General features: G+C 45.4%; 2 protein-coding genes across 5 annotated transcripts in view; both read left to right on the forward strand.

Moving 5' to 3' along the window:
- Positions 1-3267, forward strand: part of LOC103825432 (splicing regulatory glutamine/lysine-rich protein 1-like) — a 73287-nt gene extending 70020 nt beyond the window's left edge. For all 3 annotated transcript variants that reach the window (XM_050986353.1, XM_050986354.1, XM_050986355.1), the window contains one exon: positions 549-3267. In XM_050986353.1, the coding sequence (XP_050842310.1) occupies positions 549-701 (153 nt within the window). In that variant the 3' untranslated portion in view covers positions 702-3267. The remainder of the gene's footprint in view (positions 1-548) is intronic.
- Positions 1-24982, forward strand: part of LOC103824724 (DDB1- and CUL4-associated factor 12-like) — an 830860-nt gene that overhangs the window by 794904 nt on the left and 10974 nt on the right. The window lies entirely within an intron of this gene.

Raw genomic sequence — 24982 nt, forward strand, 5'->3', positions numbered from 1 at the left:
ATGTTTAATTTATAATTTAAAACCCAGCATGCTTCTAAAGAGTAATTTGTGGTACTCAGAATTATTCAACTATTATAAAACAGCTGATTTAGGTGACTGTCCACATGCTTAAGTAATTGTCTTACCCAAGAACTCTCTTAAAATTTATCAGTTACCTGACAAAAAATATAAAAGAAAAATTGCAATTCTGTTTTACTTTTAAAATGTGTTGAAGTCTTGATTTCTGGAGCTTTTTCTCATAGGTGCCATGATACTGCTTGTTCTGTATTACCCGAATATTGATCATAAAGACAGATCACTTTATGGCAATGATTTCTTGGGTGACAGGTTATTATGAGTGCCTAACTTCAGCCAATTACAAAAAAAAAAAAAAAAAACTTTAAAAAAAGTTTTAATTTAAAAATTTTTAAAACCCCTGATACCTCTATTCTGAAAATTGCTGAAACAAGGCGTGTAAAAATTGAGGCAATCAAAATATCAGTAATTGGTTGGAAGTCATATCATGTAATGCTAAGACAATTTTTTAAAAATAATTTTATCTTTGGTAGGACAAAGATCACACTGAAGAGAATGAGAATTCAGAAACTGACAAAGAAGTAGGCAATAGAGATACAGAAAGGATTGGTGAAGTCCAACTTCAACAGAATGGGAACTATCGATCAAATGACGAAAACCATTCAATTAAAATGGAAGAGGTTTAAAGCAAAAAATGGACCCCTGACTCAACTAAGGGATGAAATCTGAAACTTTTTATTTCCCAGAACAAGGAAGAAAATATCAATGTAATCAACCTGAACATGGTGATAGTACTGGTAGCTCTTCCAATTCTAGTAACAGTTTTGTCAATTTCTTGCTGTAAAGCAAGAGAGCACAGACCAGTAGTTATACCCTGAAAAGGCAGATGACATCAGAACTATTCATGTCTGAAAATCCATGGGTCTCCATGATGGCTGTACTTACTTGCAAAATGATGTATGTTAAGTTTTGCCATTTTCTGTTACAAATAAGTAGAAACTGAAAGATATAAACCTGACTATCCAAAAAAAGCTGAATATATGCATTGAAGATTGTTTAAAGTTCTGCTTGTTCATGAATTTTGTATTGACTTACTTTTCAGGTTAAAAATCTACAAAACCTTCAATGTGTACTGTTTGATGTGCTTCAAAATGGTGCATAAATGTACACATTTTCTTCTGTTATAAATGAAAATTATTTTTAAACATAAACACAGTTTTATGGTTCTTATGTTAAATGCCCACTGACTAGTTTCTTTTTAATTTGATTACTTCTTGAGATTTTTGGATTTTATTTAAAAACAATTTCTTACTGTTATGCTTAAAATAATTATTTCTTTTAAAGTACTTGAACAATGCATGATACTTTTCTGTTCCAAAAAGGAACATGGCTATGTTATAGATAATAGGTTAGCTTACTGGGTTATTTTGGGGTTGTTTTGGGTTTTTTTGGGTTTTTTTGTCCTTCCAGAAGTAAGCACATTTATATGATATTATGATAACTTACAGCTTTGTTTTGAGTTGTACAGCAGTGTGTCTGTTCAGCTGCCAATAGTACAGGTGCCATTATGAAATTTTTTTTTTCTTACTTGTTTAAAAAACTATAGGAGCACAAGCAGAAGCTTTAGTGCCTTCTTAAATAATGTGGTATTTTCCAGAAATGTTTGTGCTATTACTTATTTTCATCTAAATCTTACATTATTTCTATTGCTATTTGCCACCACAATACTGTAGACAAGAAAGCAAGTGTTTTCTCAGAAGGATTTTTTTATTCACTTGTTAAAATACTAAAACTCCATTTTTAATTTATTTTTTTTAATTACTAGAAGAGATTTATAGGTGAAAGCAAAGATGCATTTTGGGTACCACCACCGTACAAAAGCAGTAGCTGAATACAAAGCATTTTCTGATCACCTGCATCCAAGACAGTCCTTTAGACATTTAATCTACATTTGGATGGCCTTAATTGTTACCTCTCCGTCATCATCTCTGATACCTGTTGGGTGATCGACAAGGAATCATATGCAAAGCTGAGGGGATAAATAATTTTGGAAAATGTTCTAATTTACACGGGAGTTATACAGTAGAGATTCTTTTTTTCATTCTTTAAAGAAAAAGCATGTAAGAAGAGAATGACAAACCAAATATTTTTGTCAAGCTAAAACACTGAGTACTTAAGTACCTTGAGTATTGTGTCCAGTTCTGGGCCCCTCAGTTTAGGAAGGATTCTGAGACGCTTGAACACGTCCAGAGGAGGGCAACGAGGCTGGTGAAGGGTTTGGAACACAAGCCCTATGAAGAATGGCTAAGGGAGCTGGGGTTGTTTAGCCTGTCAAAAAAGGAGGCTCAGGGGAGACCTTATCACTCTCTACAACTACCTGAAAAGTGGCTGTAGTCAGGTGGAGGTCAGTCTCTTCTCCCAGGCAACCACTGACAGAACAAGAGGACACAGTCTTAAGCTGTGCCAAGGGTAGTTTAAGTTAGACATTAGAAAAAAATTCTTCACTGAAAGAGTGATTGCACACTGGAGTCGTCTGCCCGGGGAGGTGGTGGAGTCGCTGTCCCTGGACGTGTTTAAAAAAAGACAGGACAAGGCTACTCGGTGCCATGGTTTTGTTGATGAGGAGCTGTTGGGTTAGGTCATAGGTTGGACTTGATGATCTCAAAGATTTTTTCCAACCTAGTGCATTCTGTGATTCTGTAACATGGCTTGTACCCTCTGAATTAATTTTATCAGTTTCATCATTGTGAGATTTCTTAAGAGTCATTCCTTTAAAATTTATACCTAAAATCAAGTAGATTATTTTTACAACAACTTAATACAATCAAATACTTGCCTTACTTCATGGGAAGTTATTTCCTTCAATTAAAACAAAATTATACCATATTGACTATTTGCTTTCAATTTGTTTTCATTTTCCTTTGCATAAGTAATTCTTACCACAAAAACAAAAAAGAAGGCATATTACAGGGAATATAAAATAACCCAGTTTGATTGTAAGATGCTTAATCACTTTTTTAATAGGACTTTATGTTCTTGAGACTGTGTACATTTAAGACTATAGAAAATGCTTTACCATGTAAAGTATAGACACTCATTTTTGTGATGTTTAAGCCACATGCTGTTGATTGGTAAGCAGCTTATTTTGATCAAAGAATGACAAATTTGTATGCTTATAGAAAGACTGTGAAGGACTGTGTCTTACAACAACTGTCTTATTAATGATGTGTAAGTAGCATAGAGTAAAGAAATTCTTTGCATATTTGTCCTTGCTACCATTTCACTAATAAAATTAAGTATTTTAGAGGGAAGTTTTCTTTTACATGCTTTCAGTTGATCTGATGCTGGCTGGATGCCAGGCACCTGCCTCTCTATGCCTCCCCTCCACATCTGGACAGGGGAGAGAAAACATAATGAAGGGTTCATGGGTTGACATAAGGACCAGGAAAGATCACTCATCAAATACCATCATGGGCAAAACAGGCTCAAATTAGAGATATTGAATTTATTGCTAACAAAATCAGAGAAGGATAATGAGAAGTAAAAGAAAATCTTAAAAACACCTTCCCCCCACCTCTCTCTCCTTCCAGCTTTACCTCCTACCACAGTGGTGCAGAGAGATAAGGAATGAGGGTTATAGTCAGTCTATCACACATTGTTTCTCCCACTGCTCAAGGAGGAGTCCTTCCCCTGCTCCAGCATGGGGTCCTTCCAATGGGAGACAGTTCATTAATTTCTCCAATGTAAGTCCATCTCACAAGCAACAGGTCTCTGCAAACCACTGCAATGTGAGTCCATTCCATGGGCAACGGTCTTCCCCATACTGCTGCAATGTCGGTCACTTTTCCACGAGGTGCAGTCCTTCAAGAACAGGCTGCTCAGGCATGGGGTCCTCTCTCCACATGCCTCCCGCAAGGTCACAGCCTCTTCCCAGGCATCCACCTGCTCCAGTGTGGGTCTCCTCCACAGGCTGCAGGTAGATCTAGGCATCCCCATGGATCTCCATGGGCTGCAGGGGAACAGCCTGCTTCACCATAGTCTTCACCACAGGCTGCAGAGTCTCAGCTCTGGTGCCTGGAGCACCTCCTCCCTGCCCTTCTTCACTGACCTTGGTGTCTGCAGAGTTGTTCTTTTCACATATTGTCACCCTATTCTTCTTTAGCCACAATTACAACTACACCACAATGTTTTGGTGTTTTTCTTCTTTTTAAATATGCTATCACAGAGGCGTTACCACCATTTCTAATTGGCACAGCCTTGGCCAGCGTCACGTCTGTCTTCGGAGCTACCAAGGATTGGCTCTGTTGGACATGGAGGAAGCTTCTGGCAGCTTCTCACAGAAACCACCCGTCATCCTCACACTACCAAATCTTGGCCATACAAACCCACTACATTCAGGCAGCTTCTCTGATTTGAAATGGGGATACAAATGAAAATAATACCTTTGAAAAGCTAAGTTTCTCCTTTGGGAAAAATTAGAATTCTTGCAGTGTATCACATTTCAGCTGAGATTAGTTGGATTTCCTGAGTTTTGTTATCCTGAAATGGCATAGCTCTATTATATAGCAGTTACAGAATATGCAAAGGATTGTGTACAGTTAGCAAAGAAACATGCCTTTGAATATTATTAGTTAAGGATGGAAGCCTTACTAGCTAATGCATCACATATGTAAGTCAATATGTAGCACATTGTTATATCATATGTGAATTAATGGTTCACTTACAAAAAGTTTTGGGGTTTTTTTCATAAAAAAGGCAATCAAAAACAAATCCATCAAGCACATAAATTCCCTCCCTACCCCAGGTCATATTTTCTCACAAATTCTATATTTTTTGATTTTGCTTTGTAAATTCTATGCACCTCTGTGAAGTAGTTAAGTTATATCTATTCCTATTAGGTGATTTTTGGTTCCCCTCTTCCTAAAAAGCCATCACTAGAGGGCTATTCTGTAAAATGCCTGTCTATGCAGAAGGTAGCTAATTTTTAAACCAGTAGCATAGCACAGTAATGAAGTTCCTGCTTGCTCCACCAGGATTGTGTGCTGTCACAATGCAGCTAGTCTGAAGCTGCCCCCCAAAACTCGACCAAACTAGAAACAAAACCAAGTCCCCGGATAAGGCAGGGATAGGCTGGATTCAAACTCAAACAGAGACCTCAGCCAACCCTGTTCAAGCCTAGACGCAGATACACTACTGGTCAGAGATCTGGGCGTTGAGAAATCCCAACCAATTGGCTAGCTGAACCCGGGAAATTCAAACCCCCTATAGAAAAGGCAGCCATAATAAACTCTGGGCTGTTTGTTAAGGACCCTCAGTGAGTCCGTGTCATCTCTGTCTCCAACCAACAGCCCCCAGTGTAATATCTGGTGATTCCTGACGTGAAGACAGCAGCTATCCTGTGAGTAGAACGGGGGGAGAAAGACAAAGTGTACGTAAAGAGCGGCAAACCAGCAAAAAGCGGAAAAAAATCAAAGCGAGTGTGGAGAGCCGCCAAACCAGCAGCAAAAAGCTGCAACAGTGCAGCATGGAGAGCTGCTTGCAGTGGAAAGCCGCCCAAATTCTGATTCCTTTGTAAATACCCCTTGTATATAGAAGAAAAACCCCACCAGAAACATGGCAAGATGGATTTCAGCCGAGAAAAACCCAGTAGTTAAGGTATGAACCTGAAATACATGTTATAAAATAATTAGTGCTTAAGGAGAGAATGTATAATAGAAAAAATTGTAAAATCCAATGAGTCTATTGTAAAATCCAACAAGTTCCTGACCACAAGCAGCCCAGGGACAGATAAGTACTCTGGAATTTCGAAACTCCTGAAGGCAGCAGGAGAATAATGCTTCGTTTACCACTGGAAGGCCAGCACGATAATGGGCTTCCTCCATATGGGGTTCGGCTGTCCGTCTCTGCTCCCACACACGCTTAGGATGGTTCTTGCACACTGGGCCTCAAAAGATGAGTCTGGACTCTAGGTTTTTTTGGTCTTCAGAATTGTTTATTGTTTCTTATCTACAAAGTCCCTTCTCTGCCCGATCTGGATCTGACCAGCATGGCAGCCAAAGGCACTCTGACGACCCCCAAGGCGGTCGCATCTTTTATAACAAAAACTACGTATATCATATTTACTTTTTATCCCCAATACCTATCACCCTCGTCACCAAGTACACCCTCACCCCAGACCAGTCCCCAAGTGCCAACACCACACCAGAAGATGGACGACAAGAAGAAGAAAGAAGAGTCTTGTGACATGCCCTGATTCCTCCATCTTGTCTCCACAACGCCCCTGTACCAAAACCCCAAAATCTGTGATTTACCCTATAATTATGTCTTCCCTTCACCATTCACACCCGAGTGATTCTCACAGGTTCCATCTCCTCATACATCAGTGGCACATCCCTAGATGGATCAAAATCAAGCCATCAAGTGCTTTTGGCAACATTCTGTCACCGTTATGGCGTGGCGACCTGGTTCAGGAGGTCCGGCACGGTGACCCAAAGCCCAGGGCCACTCGGTCCAATGCTACATACACCAATATGGTGGACAGCAAATGGCGTTTATTGAGGGGTCTCGGGGGTATTTATGGCTTGGGCAGTCTGTGTCACTTCCTATGCTCATGTCCGGCTGGGTGTGGCCAGGTACGGAGCAAAGGTCAGACTGCAAGGTGAGGAGGGGGCTTCCTGTCTACCCGTACAGCCCGAGATCTTCCGCACACAGATCCCTAGCTCTCCACAACATTCCAAGGCTCCCGAGCCCCCCAAGGGTTCTCTCTGTAACTCTGGACATCAGGAGTTATGTGCTGAGTTCCCACACCTCCGGGGCCATCAGGAAACACCCAAGGGTGATCATTGCTTGATAGATACCATCAATTAAGATAACCAAAGTCCTCAAGAAAGATACATCTGAATACGCGACACTCCCCTGACATGATCAACGCCTGCCACTACTCAGGGAACAGCAATTGTCCAGCCCTGCACAGTGAAAGAAACTTCCTTCCCTTTCATACATATGCGGGATTACATCACTCAGCGCGCCCGTATAGGTAAACTGAATCGCCCTGGGATTTTGGAGGTGATTAGAAATTGGCCCGAAGGTGAGAATTTTGGTGTCACAGATGAAGAACCAGAACCAGTTACACGGGCTGAAGTGGCTCCTCCATATAACCAGCTGCCACCAGAGGAAACACATCATGCTCTTTTCACGGACTGTTCCTGTCGCATCGTAGGGATGAACCAGAAGTGGGAAGCAGCCGTATGGAGCCCCACACGACAGGTCGCTCAAGCTACCGAAGGAGAAGGTGGATCGAGCCAACTTGCTGAACTCAAAGCTGTTCAGCTGGTCCTGGACATTGCTGAGAGAGAGAAATGGCCAAGGCTCTACCTTTACACTGATTCATGGATGGTAGCTAATGCTCTGTGGGGATGGCTGGAGAGGTGGAGAGAGGCCAATTGGCAGTGTAGGGGAAAACCAATTTGGGCTGCTGATGAGTGGAAAGACATCGCTACCAGGGTAGGGAAGCTACCTGTGAAGACCCGCCATGTAGATGCCCATGTCCCCAAGAGCAGAGCCAATGAGGAGCACCAACACAATGAGCAGGTAGAACGGGCTGCAAAGATAGGGGTGTCAAAGATAGACCTAGATTGGGAACACAAGGGAGAGTTATTCCTAGCTCGGTGGGCCCATGATGCCTCAGGCCATCAGGGCAGGGATGCCACCTATAAGTGGGCATGAGACCGAGGGGTGGATCTAACCATCGACAGTATTTCTCAGGTTATCCATGACTGTAAGACGTGTGCTGCCATCAAACAGGCCAAGCGAGTGAAGCCCCTGTGGTATGGTGGGCGGTGGTCCAAGTACAGGTATGGGGAGGCCTGGCAGATTGACTACATCACACTGCTCCAGACTGCCAAGGCAAGCGCTACGTGCTGACCATGGTGGAAGCCACCACTGGATGGTTAGAAACCTACCCTGTGTCTCATGCCACTGCCCGTAACACCATCCTAGGCCTTGAAAAGCAGGTCCTTTGGAGGCACGGTACCCCTGAGAGGATTGAGTCAAACAATGGGACTCATTTCAAGAACAGCCTCATCAACACCTGGGCTAGGGAACATGGCATTGAGTGGGTGTACCATATCCCCTACCATGCACCGGCTGCAGGGAAGGTAGAGAGGTACAGTGGGCTACTAAAAACCCAGCTGAAAGCCTTGGGTGGGGGATCCTTCAAAAATTGGGAGCAGCACTTTGCAAAGGCTACCTGGTTAGTTAAGACTCGAGGTTCCACTAACCGAGCAGGTTCTGCCCAGTCTGAGTCCCTGAATATAATAGATGGAGATAAAGTCCCAGTGGTACATGTCAGAGGTTTGTTAGGGAAGACAGTGTGGATCCATTTTGCCTTAAGTACAGACAAACCCATCCGTGGGTTTGTCTTTGCTCAGGGACCAGGCTGCACATGGTGGGTGATGCAGAGAGATGGAACAACACGATGTGTACCTCAGGGAGATCTGATTGTGGGGTGAGAATGAAATTGTTTGACGATATGGGGATAAGGGGTGGAATGTCCTAGGGTGACTGTTATCCCCATTCGTGTGTATGTAATTTATGCTGGATATTATGTTCTGTGCCTTTAAGACTGGCAGAGTGAGAGTTTTGTTTTGGGCCTCTTATCAGCCACTCAGCGGGACATACAGATAGCACCAGTGCATGTTGCTGCTTTTTTGCTTTTTGCCCTGCTTTTTGCTTTCGCTCTTGCTTCTGCTTCGCTTCTGCTTTGCTTGATCTTGCTTTTTTTTCCCCCTTCTCATTAGTTACTTTAGCTAAACAGTCCAAATTCCTTTCTGGACTGTTCCCCCACCCCGTTGGACCTGCTGACTGCTCCGGACTGGGATTCAGAACATGGAGAGAGAGTTTACACCTTGTGACTGCAGCAGCTGCCTCAGCGCCAGAGAGACTGATAACAGAGCAAACCCCCAGGAGAGACTTTTCTGAATTTGTCATCTTTCTCAGAGCAGTGGAAGAGTGGTGTCATCCGGTATTGTTCATTGTGTGTGCTGGGGGGTGCTGTGATTGTCAAATAAACAGGTTCTTTCCACCTCTCTCCGAGGAATTCTTCCCGAACCAGTTGGGGGAGGGGCCGTGTGGGTTTGCTTTTGGAGAAGCCCTTTTTGGGGATTCTCTCCCAAATTTGCCCTAAACCAGGACACCTTTTATATTAGGGAGGGTTTTGATGCTATGGGTGTTGAAACTAGTGATGACGAAATTGAATGTCTATGAGTAAGACTTAAGGGGAAGGCCAACAAGGCTGATATCCTCCTGGGAGTCTGTTATCTTCCATCCAACCGGGAAGAAGAGGTGGGCAACTTATTCTATAAGCTGTTAGAAAATGTTTCAGGATCATCAGCCCTTGTTCTTGTAGGCGACTTCAACCTGACGGACATCTGCTGGGAACTTAATACAGCAGAAAAAGGCAGTCCAGGAAATTTTTAGAGTGTGTGGAGGACAATTTTTTGTCGCAGCTGGTGAGTAAGCCCACCAGGGGAGGGACTATGTTAGATCTGTTGTTTGGGAATAGAGATGGACTGGTGGGAGATGTGGTGGTTGGAGGTCACTTGAGGCAGAGTATTCATGAGATTATAGAGTTCTTGATATTTGGTGAAGTCAGGAGGAACATTAATAAGACTTTTACACTGGGCTTTTGGAGGGCAGACTTTGGCCTATTTAGGAGGCTTATTCAAAGTTTTTTGGGAAGCAGTCCTCAAAAGCAAAGGAGTTCAGGAAAAGTGGACATGATTCAAAACAGAGATCTTGAGGGCACAGGAACAGACTGTCTCTGTGTGCCAAAAGACAAGGCAACGAGGCAAAAGCCCAGCCTGTATGGGCAAGGAGGTTTTGGAGAAACTTAAGAATAAAAAGAGGATGCATCATCTTTGGAAGGAGGGTCAGTTCTCTCGGGAAATATTTTAGGGGGCTACTAGAGCACGTAGAAGAAAAATTAGGGAAGCCAAAGCTCAGTTTGAACTTAGACTGGCGACTTCAGTAAAGGATAATAAAAAATGTTTTTACAAATATATGAACGATAAAAGGAAGGGTAAGACCAGTCTTTGTTCTTTATTAGATACAGGAGGGAACTTGGTAACTGCAAATGAGGAGAAGACAGAGGTGCTAAACACCTTCTTGCCTCAGTTTTTAGTAGGAAGACAACTTGCCTTCAGGAAAACTGTCCTCTTGGGTTGGTCGATGGTATCAGGGAGCAGAATGGTCCCCCCGTTATTCAGGAAGAGGCAGTCAGAGAACTTCTGAGCCACTTGAATGTTCATAAATCTATGGGACCAGATGGGATCCATCCCAGGGTGATGAGGGAGCTGGCAGATGAGCTTGTGAAGCTGGTCTCCATCATTTACCAACAGTCCTGGCTCACTGGTGAGGTTCCAGATGACTGGAAGCTGTCGAGGTTGACACCCATTCGCAAAAAGGGTAGAAAGGAGGATCCTAGTAATTACAGACCAGTCAGCCTGACCTCAGTACCAGGTAAGACAATGGAGCAATTTATATTAAGTGCCATCATGCAGCACTTACAGGATAGCCATGGTGTCAGACCCAGCCAGCATGGGTTTAGGAGGGGTAGGTCATATTTGACCAACCTGGTCTCCTTTTATGAACAAGTGACCCGCCTGATGAATGCAGGAAAGGCTGTGGGTGTTGTCTATTTGGACTTTAGCAAGGCCTTTGACACTGTCTCCTGTTGCCAACATATTTTATGAAAAATCCTTTACTTGGGATTTTTCCTTTCCTGGGAGCTGAGAAGCCTCAGAACAAACTAAACAATTCTTATCTGCTGCTGTGGAATGCCACGGGAAAATCTGTGATTGGCCCCGTCGGACTGTTTCCAATTAAGAGCCTATCACAATTCACCTGTTCGGCCCGTCTCGGGCTGAGAAGAGTTCAGTTTACACACTCCTATTCTATTCTTAGCTTAGCCTTGTAGTGAAACCTTTCTCTTTACTCTTTTAGTATAGTTTTTATATCTTATATATCATATCATAATAAATCAAAGCCTTCTGATACATGGAGTCAACGTTGTCGTCTCTTCCCTCATCCTGGGACCCTCAGAAAACCGCTGTAATAGTCTCCCACAGCATACTCCTGGAAAAACTGTCAGCCCATGGCTTGGACAGGAGCACTCTTTGCTGGGTTAAGATCTGGCTGGATGGCGGGGTGCAGAGAGTGGTGGTGAACGGTGCTACATCCAGCTGGCAACCAGTCACCAGTGGTGGCCCTCAGGGGTCTGTGCTGGGGCCAGTTTTGTTTAATATTTTTACTCACAACGTGGATGAGGGTATTGAGTCCTTCATTAGTAAGTTTGCAGATGACACCAAGTTGGGGACATGTGTTGATCTGTTGGAAGGGAGAAGAGCTCTGCAGAGAGACCTAGAACAGTTGGATGGATGGGCAGGGCCCAATGGAATGGAGTTTAATAAGTCCAAGTGCCAAGTCCTTCATTTTGGCCATATTAACCCCCTGCAGTGTTATAGGCTGGGGACGGTGTGGCTGGACAGTGCCCAAGAGGAAAAGGACCTGGGGGTACTGGCCAACAACAGACTGAACATGAGCCAGCAGTGTGCCCTTGTGGCCAAGAAGGCCAATGGCATCCTGGCCTGTATCAGGAATAGTGTGGCCAGCAGGAGCAGGAAGGTCATTCTTCTGCCATACTCAGCACTGGTGAGGCCACACCTTTAATACTGTGTCCAGTTCTGGGCCCCTCAGTGTGGGAAGAACATTGAGACACGAGTGCGTCCAGAGAGGAGCGATAAGGCTGGTGAGGGGCTTGGAACACAAGCCCTATGAAGAACGACTGAGGGAGCTGAGGTTCTTTAGCCTGGAGAAAAGGAGACTCAGAGGTGACCTTATTGCTCTCTACAACTTCCTGAAAAGCGGTTGTAGTCAGGTGGGGGTCAGTCTCTTTCTCCAAGCAACAACTGTCAGAACAAGAGGACACAGTCTCAAGCTCTGTCAGAGGAAACATAGATTGGATATTAGGAAGAAGTTTTGCACAGAAAGAGTGATAAAATATTGGAACGGCCTGCCTGGGGAGGTAGTGGAGTCAAACATCCCTGGATGTATTCAAAAAAAGACTGGATATGGCACTTGGTGCCATGGTTTTGTAAAGGTGTTTAGGGCATGGGTTGGACTTGATCTTGAAGGTCTCTTCCAACCTAGTGATTCTGTGAACTACATCACTAGCTGTGAGAGACTAGGCTTGTTGAGTTGGGTGAAAAAGCCTTATTCAACTAGTCTCATCTGTTGTGGTGTGGGTTCAGTTTCCATTTGTATTGTTTTCCCCGTTTGTGTTGTTCTCCCCATCTTATAATGTTCTCCCCATTTTGCATCCCTAAGCCTATGTTGATGGTTCAGCCCTGGTTTCCCCCTCTCCCTGAAATGGTTCCCTCCCAGTCTGGGCATACTGCCAAGCCCTTGTCTCCACCCCCGTTCCCTTAGCAACCACCCCACTTGTTACATTTTCCCCTCCTCCAGAGCCCTGTCCATCTCCCGGTGCCCTGCCCATTTCTCCAGAAACTTCTCCCTTCCTCAGAAGGTGATTGGGTAGGTGCTCCGAGCCCCTCCCTAGCTCTTATATCATTAGTTCTCGCCCGTGTCAGTTATGTCCGATTCCCCTCTTCAGTTTCCCCCATTGGTTCTTGTACCTATGTTCCACCCCCTTTATATACTGCTGTTACTCTTTGTTCTCTGCCTTTTCCCGCCTGGATCCCCTGGAGACAATAAACCACTGGACTGCACCAGGCGAGTTAAGACCTTCTTTTCTCTTAAGCTTCTCCGCTTTTGCCGCTCCTCTCGATATTGCTGCCCTGTCGAAGGTGCTGCCTGATGCCCCGGCTAATTAAGGCAGTGCCCCACCGCTGCTAGCTGCTGCTGTGCTCCCAGCTAGCCGGCGCCGCCTCCCCCCCGCTCTCAGGGGAGAAAAGTGCACTCGACGCAGCAGTGCGGCACTCATCAATTGTGTCATCATGCTGCCTTTGTTGTCTTATCTGCAAGGTGTCTGCAGAAGAAAACAAAGAACACTTTTGCATTTTTTAATATAACCAAAAGGGTGAATTGTCACATTGCAGCTGATCTGAAGCTGGCCCCTAAACTCAGCCAACCTAGAAGAAAACAAGTCCCCAGATAAGGCAAGTATAAGTTGGATTCAAACCCAAGCAAAGACCTCAGCCAACCCTGTTCAAGCTTGGATGCAGGTACACCAGTGGCCAGAGATCTGGGAGGAGAAAGAACCCGTCCAATCAGCTGTCTGGGCCCTGGAAATCCAAACCCCCTATAAAAAAAAGGGTCTGAACAATAAAACAGGCTGTTTGTCTCATGATCAAGAGGACTCAGGTTGAGATTTCTGTTTCCCTCCTACGACCACATGTAACAGTCTTCTACATTATATAAAAATTTTGATTGGGCAGGGCCAGCTCGATTAGCAGATGTGTGTCCCAATGTTTTAAGATCCTAAGGTCCTACCACCCATTGCTCTCAGTGTAGACCTTAACAAGCCAGTGAATCATTCAATTTTTCTGGAGGCTGGTACATGATAAGGAATGTGATATACCTACTCAGTGCCATACTCTTTTGCCCAAGAGTCTATGAGGCTGTTTCAGAAATGAGTCCTATTGTCTGATTCCGTTATTTCTGGGGTGCAAGGCTCCATAAGACTTTCTTTTCAAGGTCCAGGATAGTATTCTGAGCAGTGGCTTGGAGCATGGAATATGTTTCTAGCCATTAAGTGGTTGCTTCAACCGATGTTGGTGCTTGCCTTGGCAGATTTGTGGGAATGATATAGTCAATCTTCCAAGCCTCCTGATGCCTTGTGAAGGCTGACCTAGAACAGAGACTAGATGGAACTAAAGAGTAAAGTAGGTATTTATTAAGAGGTCTCAAATAGATCCACCTTGGGCAGCACAACCCAAAATGGCCAAAAAAATGGACAACAGGTCATGGCGTCTCACACTTTTATAAGTTTTGGTCCATTAGCATATTAGAGCTAATTGTCCAATTACAGCTTTAGCCCATGAAGTCCCATCCTTCTTGTTTTCTCTCTTTGGTCCACCATTGTTTATCCTCTTGGGCCTGAGATCTGGATCAGCTGTCCTTGGATCCCCATCTAGGGAGGGAATTGCTTTGTCTAACTATTCTGTGGAGAGAGCTTACTATCCCCTAATATGAAGCCTAGACTTACACACTAAAGCAGAATAGAATCTAAAAAATATAAAAGCTAAAACCTGAGACATCACTCCCCATATTTATATTTCAGCCATCATCCTCCATACCACAGAGGCTTTAACCCCTTGGCTTGCTTAATTGCAGCACGTTTCACATCCATGGATAATCTCAGTTTTAGTGTGTATGGTTAAGCCCATCCCTCTACCACAAGTATCACAAGCCTACCTATATGTTGCATCTCTTCCTCAATGGCCTGAGGTGTCATAGGCCCAATGAACTAGAAATAATTCGCCCTTATGTTGCCAATCTAAATCCCCCTGAGCTACTTCAATTCTAGCATCCTGATTCACCTGTTCTGATGTTCTTCAGTGGCCCAACTCTTGGGTACATGAACATCTCTGTGACTCTGTTGATTTTCCATGGCCTGGTTTTTGGTAGTGGGCGGGGGGGTGGGGTGGGGCACAAAGGTGTCTTCTGCGACAAACTGCTAGAATCTTCCACCACGTCCAGCAGAGCCAATGACTGATGGCTCTGAAGATGGACATGCCACTGGCCAAGTCTGGGCCAATTAGAGAGGTTGGTAACGCCTCTGTGATAACATATTTAGGAAGAAAATCAAAACAAAGTGGACACAGAGGAGAGGAAGAGGTGAGAACATGTGAGGGAAAACAACATGGAGACACCAAGGTCAGTGGAGAAGGAAGAGGAGGAGGTGATCTAGGTGTCAGAGACAAGATTCCTCTGCAGGCCTTGGTGAGGACCATGGTGAAGCAGGCTTTCCTCCTGCAGCCCATGGGGATCCATGGGGAATGCAGAGATCCACCCACAGCCAGTGTGGGAGGGGCTCACGCCAGAGTGGGTGGATGCCTGGAGAAGGCTGTGATCCAGTGGGAGACCCGGTGGAAAGAAGGATCCCCTGCTTCCAGGCTGGACCAGCCTGTCCTTGGAGGACTGCACCCCATGGAAGAGTGACCCATGCCACAGCGGTTTTAGGCAGACTGTGTGCCCATGAGAGGGACTTGGCAGCAGTTTTGGGAAGACTCTGCTTATGAGATTTGGAGCCATGCGTAAAGAAACAACATGAAAACACTGAAGTCAGTGAATAAGTCAAGTCCCAGATGGGAGGGATGAGGAGATGTCTTTAGTTTTAGGCTGAAATCCTCTTGTAAAGCTATGGAGAAGGATGCAATTGATACATCAGACTTTTTTTTTTCCAATAAAGCATGAAGGTATGGGGAGATTAAAGTGTTCAAATTGTAGATATTGAGCAAAGGTGTCTATGCCAAAACAAGCAGAAGTTGAATTAGCTGATCTTATGAGAAGTTTGAACAGACAAAGAGAGAAGACTGATGTAGCAGGCACAGGGCCGGCTACGGCTCCATGGAGTAATGTTTAGAGATAGGTATTTGCTGAGTCATAGGAATTGAACCAGAAGTCCTCACTCTGGTCCTCCAGGCCTGCTTATCTCTCTGTGACCCCATAGGCTAGTTTCCCTAACCCTTACGACTGGTCAGTTTCCAAGGCCCCCTAACCCTATAAAAGGGGCCGTCTTGGCCCATTTTGTTGGAAGAGCTGCATTTGGACCCTTCACGAATCCCTCAGAATAAACCATCGTGGAACAGCCGATGTGCCTTCTCCTCTCTCCCTCGTCTGCTTTCCTAGAAGCCACGGCCAGCCAAAGCCCCTAGAGCAAGCTAAAGAGCTGAAACCATAAAAGAGCTGATATCACTAAGAGCTGACACTCACTGAGCTTGCTAAGGGGCCATGGCTGTGTGATAGTCGGGCCTAGGGCATTCAGCCCCCGAAGGGCTGAGGTATCCGGCCTTAAGACTGCTTGCCTGGGGCGCTCTGACCCTACGGGGAATCTGCTATCCGGCTAAAAAGCTAGCCCCTGTGGCTTCATTATTTTACAGACTGACGCATCGAACAGGTGAACGAGAAAACTCTTCACTGATGGAGCAGCGTTTCTCTTCGAGAAACTGTAACTGCCATTGTTTTGCGTCTTCCTGCGAAGTTGTTCCTACGTTTTAGCGGGACTTCTTAACAGGGGGTCGAGCTGAACCTCACTTAAAGACATCTGGACAAAGTTCCAAGGAGATAGCCCCAGCAGATGCCTTCCAGCAGCTCCTTTGACCCACGGCTGAAGAATTATGTAAGTTTATATCAGCCTCTAAGCGCGCTAGAAAGTTTTCGGGGATTTTTTTTTGGTTTTTTCTTTTTTTTCTCATTTTAGCTGCTGGAGGGGAATGGATAATATGGGAACAAAATTTTCAACTTTAAGGTTATCCCATATTGAGAGAGATTTATATTTACTAATCCTAGAAATCTTATCTGCTAATAACCTTTCTTTATCAAATGGTAAACTTTCTAAGACTAACCTAAAGAAATTTATAAAATGGATACATTTTCTGTTTCCTGATACTGACACAGAAACAATTACAAAAGATTTCTTTTGGGATATGATTGGGAAAACAATATATAATTTACAGAAACCAGTGCCGCGCTGCTGCGTCGAAAGCACTTCTCCCCCCTCCGAGCGGGGGGGGAAGGCGGCCGTGGCTAGCTCGGAGCACAGCAGCAGCTAGCAGCTAAGGGCATTACCCTGATCCGTCAGGGACGTCCGGGCAGCACTTTGGCAGGACAGCAGCAACAGTATCGAAAGGAGCGGCAAGGCGGAGAAGCCGGAGAGAAAAGAGGGTCTTAACACGCCCGGTGTAGTCCAATGGTTTTAATGTATCATTTTCTCCACCGCGTCCAGGCGGGAAAAGACGAGACAAAAGGGGGAGAAGCAGTATATAAAGGGGTGTACAAGAACCAATCGGGAGAAACTGAGGAGGGGAATTCAACATGACTGACAGGGGTGGCAACAAGTGATACACGAACGAAGGAGGGGCTCAGGGCACCTGCCCAATCACCCCCTGTGGAAGGGAGAAGTTTCTGGAAGGATGGGGGGTTTCAGGAGATGAACGGGGCTCTGGAGGAGGGGAAAGGGGCAGTTGCCAGGGGAACGGGGGTGGAGACAAGGGCTTGGCAGCGAGCCCAGACAGGGAGGACACCATTCGAGGGAAAGGGGGAACCAGGACTGAACCATCGAACTGGGTATAGGGGGGTAACTGGGGGAAGCATCACAAAACAATACAAAACAGGGAAGATAACTCAATTGGGAACTGAACACACACCACAACAAACCAGGATTTTTCTGTAACTGTGTACATGCCTCTTTTTCATGTTATAACCAAAGCAGTCAAAAAATTTAACAAAAGGAGCCTTGATTGCGTAATAGAGGCAGATGTTCTTTTACATGCTAATGAGTCTGATAACCATCGAAATTCTTCTGTGCGGTCTGCTCCGAAACCTCCTCTCTCTCTTCCGTCTACGGGATCCACGTTGCCCTCTCCCTCTCCGCATATTCCCTCGACTGCGGAAAAAACCAGCTCTACCTCTGAGAGGGAGGCTGCACCTCTCGCCTCCTCAACTGGGGCTCAGCTCGTTGTCGCGGGGACCCCTTTTTCCCCTCCTGTCCTTTTCTCGGCTTCCCACACATCCGCTCCTCCTTCCCTTGCACTAGAGCCCCCTCCTCCACCTCCCCCCCCCTCCTCCCGCCTCTCTTCCTGTTCCCCCCACCCCCAGGCCCGCGTTCCTCCCCTCCCCCCCCTTCCGCCTCGGTCGTGCCATTATCGATCCAAGGTTCAAACGCGAGTTCCCCTCCTCCATCCAGCCTACCGGCGGTGGCAGGACGTTCCCCGTTCCCCGGGGTGCAGCCATGCCCCATGTGCAGCAATTGCATTCAAGCGGTCACATACTGATCTGGCTGTCCCCCCGCCCCCGCCTACCTCTTGTCCCCACCCTCATGTTACCCAATCCTCCTCCCACTCTCAATGCAGCCCCTGCGTTATCTCCGGGACCCCCCATGGTGTCACCCCCCCCCCTCATGTCTGTGTTTGCTGTGGTGCCACTCCAGTTTCAAGTGACTCCCTCTGGCCAAACGCCTAGTGCTTCATCACAAAATACAAAGCTTTTGAATAAACCGGCTTCTAAGAGCTGCAAAAAGCACAGGCCACGGTCTGCCCGCCCTAACTCCTCATTGGAGAATTACAGCAGTGCTAGTGACTCGGACTCTGATTCGTTGCAAATTGATCCTTGGGCTTTAATTAAAATAGAGGCGACCAAGGCAGGCGATTGGCAGATGGCAGAAAAAATAAACGCCTTCCCTGTAGAATATAGACAGGGGAGGAACGGAGGAGAGTCTGCAATTAAGATGTGGAGGCCTAACTCAAATAAGGAACTTGTACAATTAAGAAATATAGCTAAAGAACACGGTAGAGGCTCACATATTTTTAGAAATTTCTTAGAAGCTATGTTCTCAGCACATGTTTTGCTTCCACACAATATTAAAATCATATTGCATTGCCTGCTTTCGCCAGCTGAATACATGTTATGGGAAAGGCATTGGAAAAAACAATTAAAAACATTATCGGACTCTTATTCAGCAGATGCTGATAAAACAAATTTTACGGTAGAACAGCTGGCTGGGGAAGGTGAGTTACGGAAACCAGCTGACCAGCTTGAAACATTGAATAAGGATGCTCTCCAAGATGTGGCACTTGCAGCAAAAACCTCTTTGTTAATTAGCAATGATGAATCTATGCCTAGTTGTCATTTTTCTACTATTAAGCAAGGAGCAGATGAAAGTTTTATCAAATTTGTGGACAGACTTAAAGATGCTTTGGAAAAACAGTTAGAGAGTCCAGAGGCAAGAAAGGAACTGTTATGTAAGCTTGCCATGAGTAACTTAAATGAAAAACGTAAAACAATCCTGAGGTCTCTACCTATAGATACAGACCCTACCATAGAGCAAATGCTGGAATGTTGTACACGCCACTTGTCCACTGATAATACAGTGGCCCAAGCTGTTGCTGAGGGCATTGCTGAAGGTGTTTCTGGTGCATATGCAGTAATAGCCTCTAAAGAACAGGCTCGATGCTATCACTGTGGTAACGTAGGTCAATATATCAAGAATTGTCCAAAAGGGACACCTCCCCAATATCCTCGTTACAACTATCAAAGACCCCAATATCAGCACCACTACCAACAGCATCTGGGAAATGCCCCGCGCAGCCCGGTGGAGCCCTGGGCTATGACAACAAATCAAAGGCCACCCAGATCCAACCACGCTCCATCTCCGGAGGTCCAGGACCACAGGAGGAGGTTCCAACACACGACACGATCCAGATGGGAACCTGTCGCCAACTGGTAACTGCTTTGTCTACTGACTTTAAAAATTAGAAGGTTTATCTTGTTCCTACAGGCAGATATGGACCAAAAGGTACTCCTTCTGTCATCTTAATTATAGGTGATTCTCTCAATAGCCCAAAAGAAATTTTTGTTGTTCTAGAAGTGGAAACAATGCTCCCAGGACAAGAGATTCTCGTCCGGGTGTGTTGCACGGACTTAACATTTTTTCTTTCAAAGGGAACTCCAATCGCGCAAGCCTTTCTACTCCCAAAAAATCACAGGGAACAGGTTCCTCTCAACCCTACAGCAATGTGGGCACATGTTGTGGGTCCAAGCAAGCCTACCATCGAGTGCGGCCTTAACTACAAAGGGGAGAGGATCCACCTACCGGGAATGCTGGACACCGGTGCTGACGTTACCATCATCGCTCGCTCAGACTGGCCTTCACACTGGGACCTACAACCCGTCACAGGCATGATTTCGGGAATTGGTGGGGCTACTGTATCCATGCGAAGCAAGAACAACATCCTCGTCAAAGGGCCTGAAGGCAAGCTGGCAACCATCCGCCCATTTGTGGTAAGGGCTCCAATCACCCTTTGGGGCAGAGATGTTCTATCCCAATGGGGTGCTACCCTTCGCATTCCCACTCCGGATTTTTAATTGGGGCCACTGAGGCACGTAGACTACCTCGCCTAACCTGGAAATGCCATAAACCAATCTGGACCCCTCGGTGGCCCCTCTCTGATGTAAAGCTGCGTGCATTACAAGATCTGGTAAAGGAGCAGCTCGACAAAGGTCACATCGTAGAGTCTACCAGCCCTTGGAACTCTCCAGTCTTCGTACTACCTAAACCTGGAACTGGCAGGTGGAGGCTGCTCCAAGACCTTCGCAAGATCAACGAGGTCGTCGAGGACAGGGGATCTCTCCAGCCTGGCCTGCCCTCCCCATCGATGCTGCCTAGAGACTGGTCACTTGCTATCATAGATATTAAGGACTGTTTCTTCAGCATTACGCTACATCCAAAAGATGCTGAAAAATTTGCATTTTCTGTACCTTCTCTCAACAAAGAGGCCCCACTCAAAAGATATCATTGGCACTTTCTTCCTCAAGGTTTAAAAGTCTCTCCGACTATATGCCAGTGGTATGTTGCTCACATTTTGTCACCAGTTCGAGAACTATTTCCACGAGCTATCATCTACCACTATATGGATGATATTTTAGTTTGTGCATCCGATAAGGGTTACTTAGAAGAAGCGATCAAAACAACCATTGAAACCATAGTAAAGGCAGGATTTGAGATTCGTGAGGACAAAATACAGTACACCAACCCATGGACCTACCTTGGAGTCCAGATCCGGGAAAGGACAATCGTACCCCAGCAGCTCTCCATATGAGACGACCCAAAAACCCTGAGAGACTTACACAGCTTATGCGGATCTATCAACTGGGTTCGTCTTTTGCTGGGTTTAACTACAGAAGATCTTGCACCCCTGTTCAACCTTCTTTGTGGCAGCAAGGACCTGGACTCTCCATGCACTCTCACAACAGAAGCCCGAGGTTCCATCATCAAGGTCCAGGAAGCCCTATCCTCTCGCAAGGCTCATCGCTTCGAGCCCAGCCTGCATTTCCAGTTCGTCGTCCTGGGAAAAGCACCTTGATTCCATGGACTGATTTTCCAATGGGACTCTCAGCTTCAAGACCCTTTGCTGATTCTGGAATGGATTTTTACTAGCAACCAAACTACAAAGACAATTACCACCTACCAGGAAATCATGGCACATTTAATAAAAAAGGCTAGAACTTGCCTCCGCTCTCTTGCAGGGTGTGACTTCAACTGCATTTACTTGCCAATAACCATTGAGGACTTGGAGGATTTGCTCCAAACCAATGAAAGTCTCCAGTTTGCCCTAGACAGTTATACAGGCCAAATTTCAGTTCAGTTCCTAAAACACAAACTTTTTAATGAATCTTTTCATCTGACCCCAAAATCAGTTCAAAGTAGGAATCCTCTCAAAGCTCTAACCGTCTTTACAGATGGTTCAGGGTCATCCCACAAGTCTGTTATGACATGGATGGACCCTCAAACAGAAAAATGGGAATCTGACATTTAGATAGTGGAAGGATCTCCACAAACTGCGGAGTTAGCAGCTGCTGTTAGAGCTTTTGAAAGATTCAAAGATGAACCTTTTAATCTGGTTACAGATTCAGCTTATGTTGCGGGTATAGCTATGAGAGCAGAACATGCTCTTCTCAAAGAGGTTTCCAATCCAACGTTGTACCAATTGATGTCTAAATAAATTTACTTAATTTCCCACAGAAAGCAACCTTACCATATAATGCATGTGAGGTCCCACACTGACCTCCCAGGTTTCATTGCAGATGGGAACAGGAGAGTGGATGCATTAGCCATGGCAGTACAAACTGCTAATGTGCCTAACATCTTTGCCCAGGCAAAGTTGTCACATGTGTTTTTCATCAAAATGTACCTGGCCTTGTCAGAATGTTCAAACTTTCAAAAGATCAAGCAAAAGCTATTGTTGCTACATGTCTGAACTGTCAAAGCTATCAGATACCATCCATGGGGATGGGAGTCAATCCCTGAGGTCTGAACAGTTGCCAGTTGTGGCAGACAGATGTGACTCATTTCACACCTTTTGGAAGGTCAAAATACGTGCATGTATCCGTCGACATGTTTTCAGGAGCAGTATTTGCCTCATCGCGTCCAGGAGAAACTGCACAGCATGCAATAAAACATTTTCTCCTTGCCTTTGCCACCCTAGGGGTACCAAAGGAGATCAAAACAGATAATGGACCTGCCTATACTTCTCGCAAGTTAAAGGGCTTTTTCAGTGACTGGGGCATAGCACACAAGACAGCCATACCTGTAAACCCCACAGGACAATCCATCTTGGAAAGAACGCATCAAACCCTAAAAAGAGTCCTCAATCAACAGAACTTAGACATGAGTGTCAAATCTCCAGTGGAAAGTCTTTGCAAGGCTCTCTATGTCATCATCTTCCTGAACTGTACAGCATCAGAGCCTGACCCACCAGTATTTCGCCATTTTGCTAATTCAACGCAAGCAAAGCTGAGAAACCACCTGTACTCGTGAAAGACCCTGAACCACACCAAATCTCTGGACCTTGCCAGCTAATTTCCTGGGCTCGAGGATATGCGTGTGTGCAACTACCCTCTGGTCCAAGATGGTACCCAGGAAAAAATATAAAACCGTACCTAGGCACTGCAAACACAATGAAAGATGGCAAGAATTCTCCTGAGACAAACACAGATCCTCCGAAAAATCAAACCAGTTCTGCCTGGAGACGAAGACGTCGCCGAATACCCACAAAGAGAAGAACAGATTGCCCCATCACGAGACAGCAGACAAAAAAGAAAGCTGAATAACATTCTGCTGCATTAAATTATAGCTAGCCTGAACACAAAAGTGTACTCTGAACTATATGTTGTTACCTATTATATACCTCAAAAACCCTATTATCCCCTTTTCCTTGACTCCTTTTCCATACCCCTTAATCTTATCCCTCTTCTTTAGCTTAGAAAAAATAAAAAAGGGGGGAGGAGGGAAAGGAATAGTGAAAAGAACAAAGGAGTTAGCCCTCCCCTCCCACTATAAAGATAACAAATTTTGCTTATATTCCCTATCAGAAGCCCTATTCCTGTCCAAAGATGAAAAATATCTCCGTTGGTGCTGTCCTCACTGCTGCCTGGATGTGCTTCACCGTACCGCAGTGCCTTCGGCTGGATTAGTCCACAGCCTAGCCATAATGTTTGGGTAACCTTAGCAAAGACATTAAAACAGGATCATCTGTGTTTATCCATGGGAAGCACTGATAACCCACTTTCCACATGTCTAGTAGGGATTCCCTTTGTAGCAGATGATTGGCCTGTCTATAACTCAGAGCTCCTCCGCACCACAGGTAAGAGACCCAATTTGGCAGATACTTGGGACGAGTGGACAAAAATGCTGCCTAATGCTTTAGATGAACCCCAAGAATTGGATCTGCTGGGGTCCTCCAAGGCCGCATACTGTGTCAAATTTTACTTTAGATACCCGAAAAACAATTGGCCAGAAATCGATCAGACAAAAAACACATTTGAAAAGACATATCACCCATTAACAAAGCCTGTAAGTATCCAGACTGGTGTAATTACACTGCTCGTGTGATATCTGTGTCCTCTCTCCACCCTAAAGTATTACCCAAGGGTACATTTCTCATCTGTGGTGACAGAGTTTGGGCTGGGATCCCCTCCTGACTACAGGGAGGTCCCTGTACACTTGGAAAACTTTCTACTCTTACTCCAAACATCACACTGTTACATAATTGGAGAAAAGATAGTGAATCAAAACGCCACAAAAGATCCTACACTGAATTTGATGAAAATTGCGATCCCAAATTATACGATTGGAACAAACCCAAAAAGATTGCTGTCTCCCTATTCCTACCCTGGGTAGCTGCAGCTAAAGCCCTCGGTGAAATAAATCACCTTGGGTGCTGGCTCAGTAAACAAGCTAACGCTACATCTGCTGCCCTGAGCGATCTCCTAAAGGAAGATGATACCACAAGACATGCTTCTCTCCAGAATCGAGCTGCAATTGACTTCCTGCTGCTTGCCCACGGACACAGTTGTGAAGACTTTGAATGGATGTGCTGCTTCAATCTCTCTTCACTCTCGGAATCCATCCACACGAACTTCCAGAAACTGAAAGATCTCGTGAAGAACTTGAAAGTAGAAAAACCCCAGACTGGGTTAATTACCTTTTTGGTCAATGGGGATTAACTGGATGGGTTGCATCCTTGGTTAAGGGAATGTTGTGGATTTTCCTTGTAGTTGTTATTGTATTAGCTATGTTCTCATGCCTTGTTCACTGTTTTAAAAGAACCATAGGGAATGTCTTTTTTCTAAAAACAGAAAGTGGAGTTGTAGCAGGCACAGGGCCGGCTACGGCTCCATGGAGGAATGTTTAGAGATAGGTATTTGCTGAGTCATAGGAATTGAACCAGAAGTCCTCACTCTGGTCCTCCAGGCCTGCTTATCTCTCTGTGACCCCATAGGCTAGTTTCCCTAACCCTTAGAATTGGTCAGTTTCCAATCCCCCCTAACCCTATAAAAGGGGCTGTCTTGGCCCATTTTGTCTGAAGAGCTGCATTCGGACCCTTCGCAAAACCCTCAGAATAAACCATCGGGGAACAGCCGATGCCCCTTCTCCTCTCTCCTTTGACTGCCTTCCTAGAAGCCATGGCCAGCCAGAGCCTCTAGCAAACTAAAGAGCTGAAACCATAAAAGAGCTGATATCACTAAGTGCTGACAATCACTGAGCTTGCTAAGAGGCCACGGCTGTATGGTAGTCTGGCCTAGGGCACTCAGCCCCCGAAGGGCTGAGGTATCCGGCCTTAAGACTGCTTGCCTGGGGCGCTCTGACCCTACGGGGAGTCCGCCATCCGGCTAAAAAGCTAGCCCCTGTGGCTTCATTATTTTACAGACTGAGGAAGACCCTGCGCCG

The sequence above is a fragment of the Serinus canaria genome, chromosome W (assembly GCF_022539315.1).
Source record: "Serinus canaria isolate serCan28SL12 chromosome W, serCan2020, whole genome shotgun sequence".
Classification (NCBI taxonomy): Eukaryota; Metazoa; Chordata; class Aves; order Passeriformes; family Fringillidae; genus Serinus; species Serinus canaria.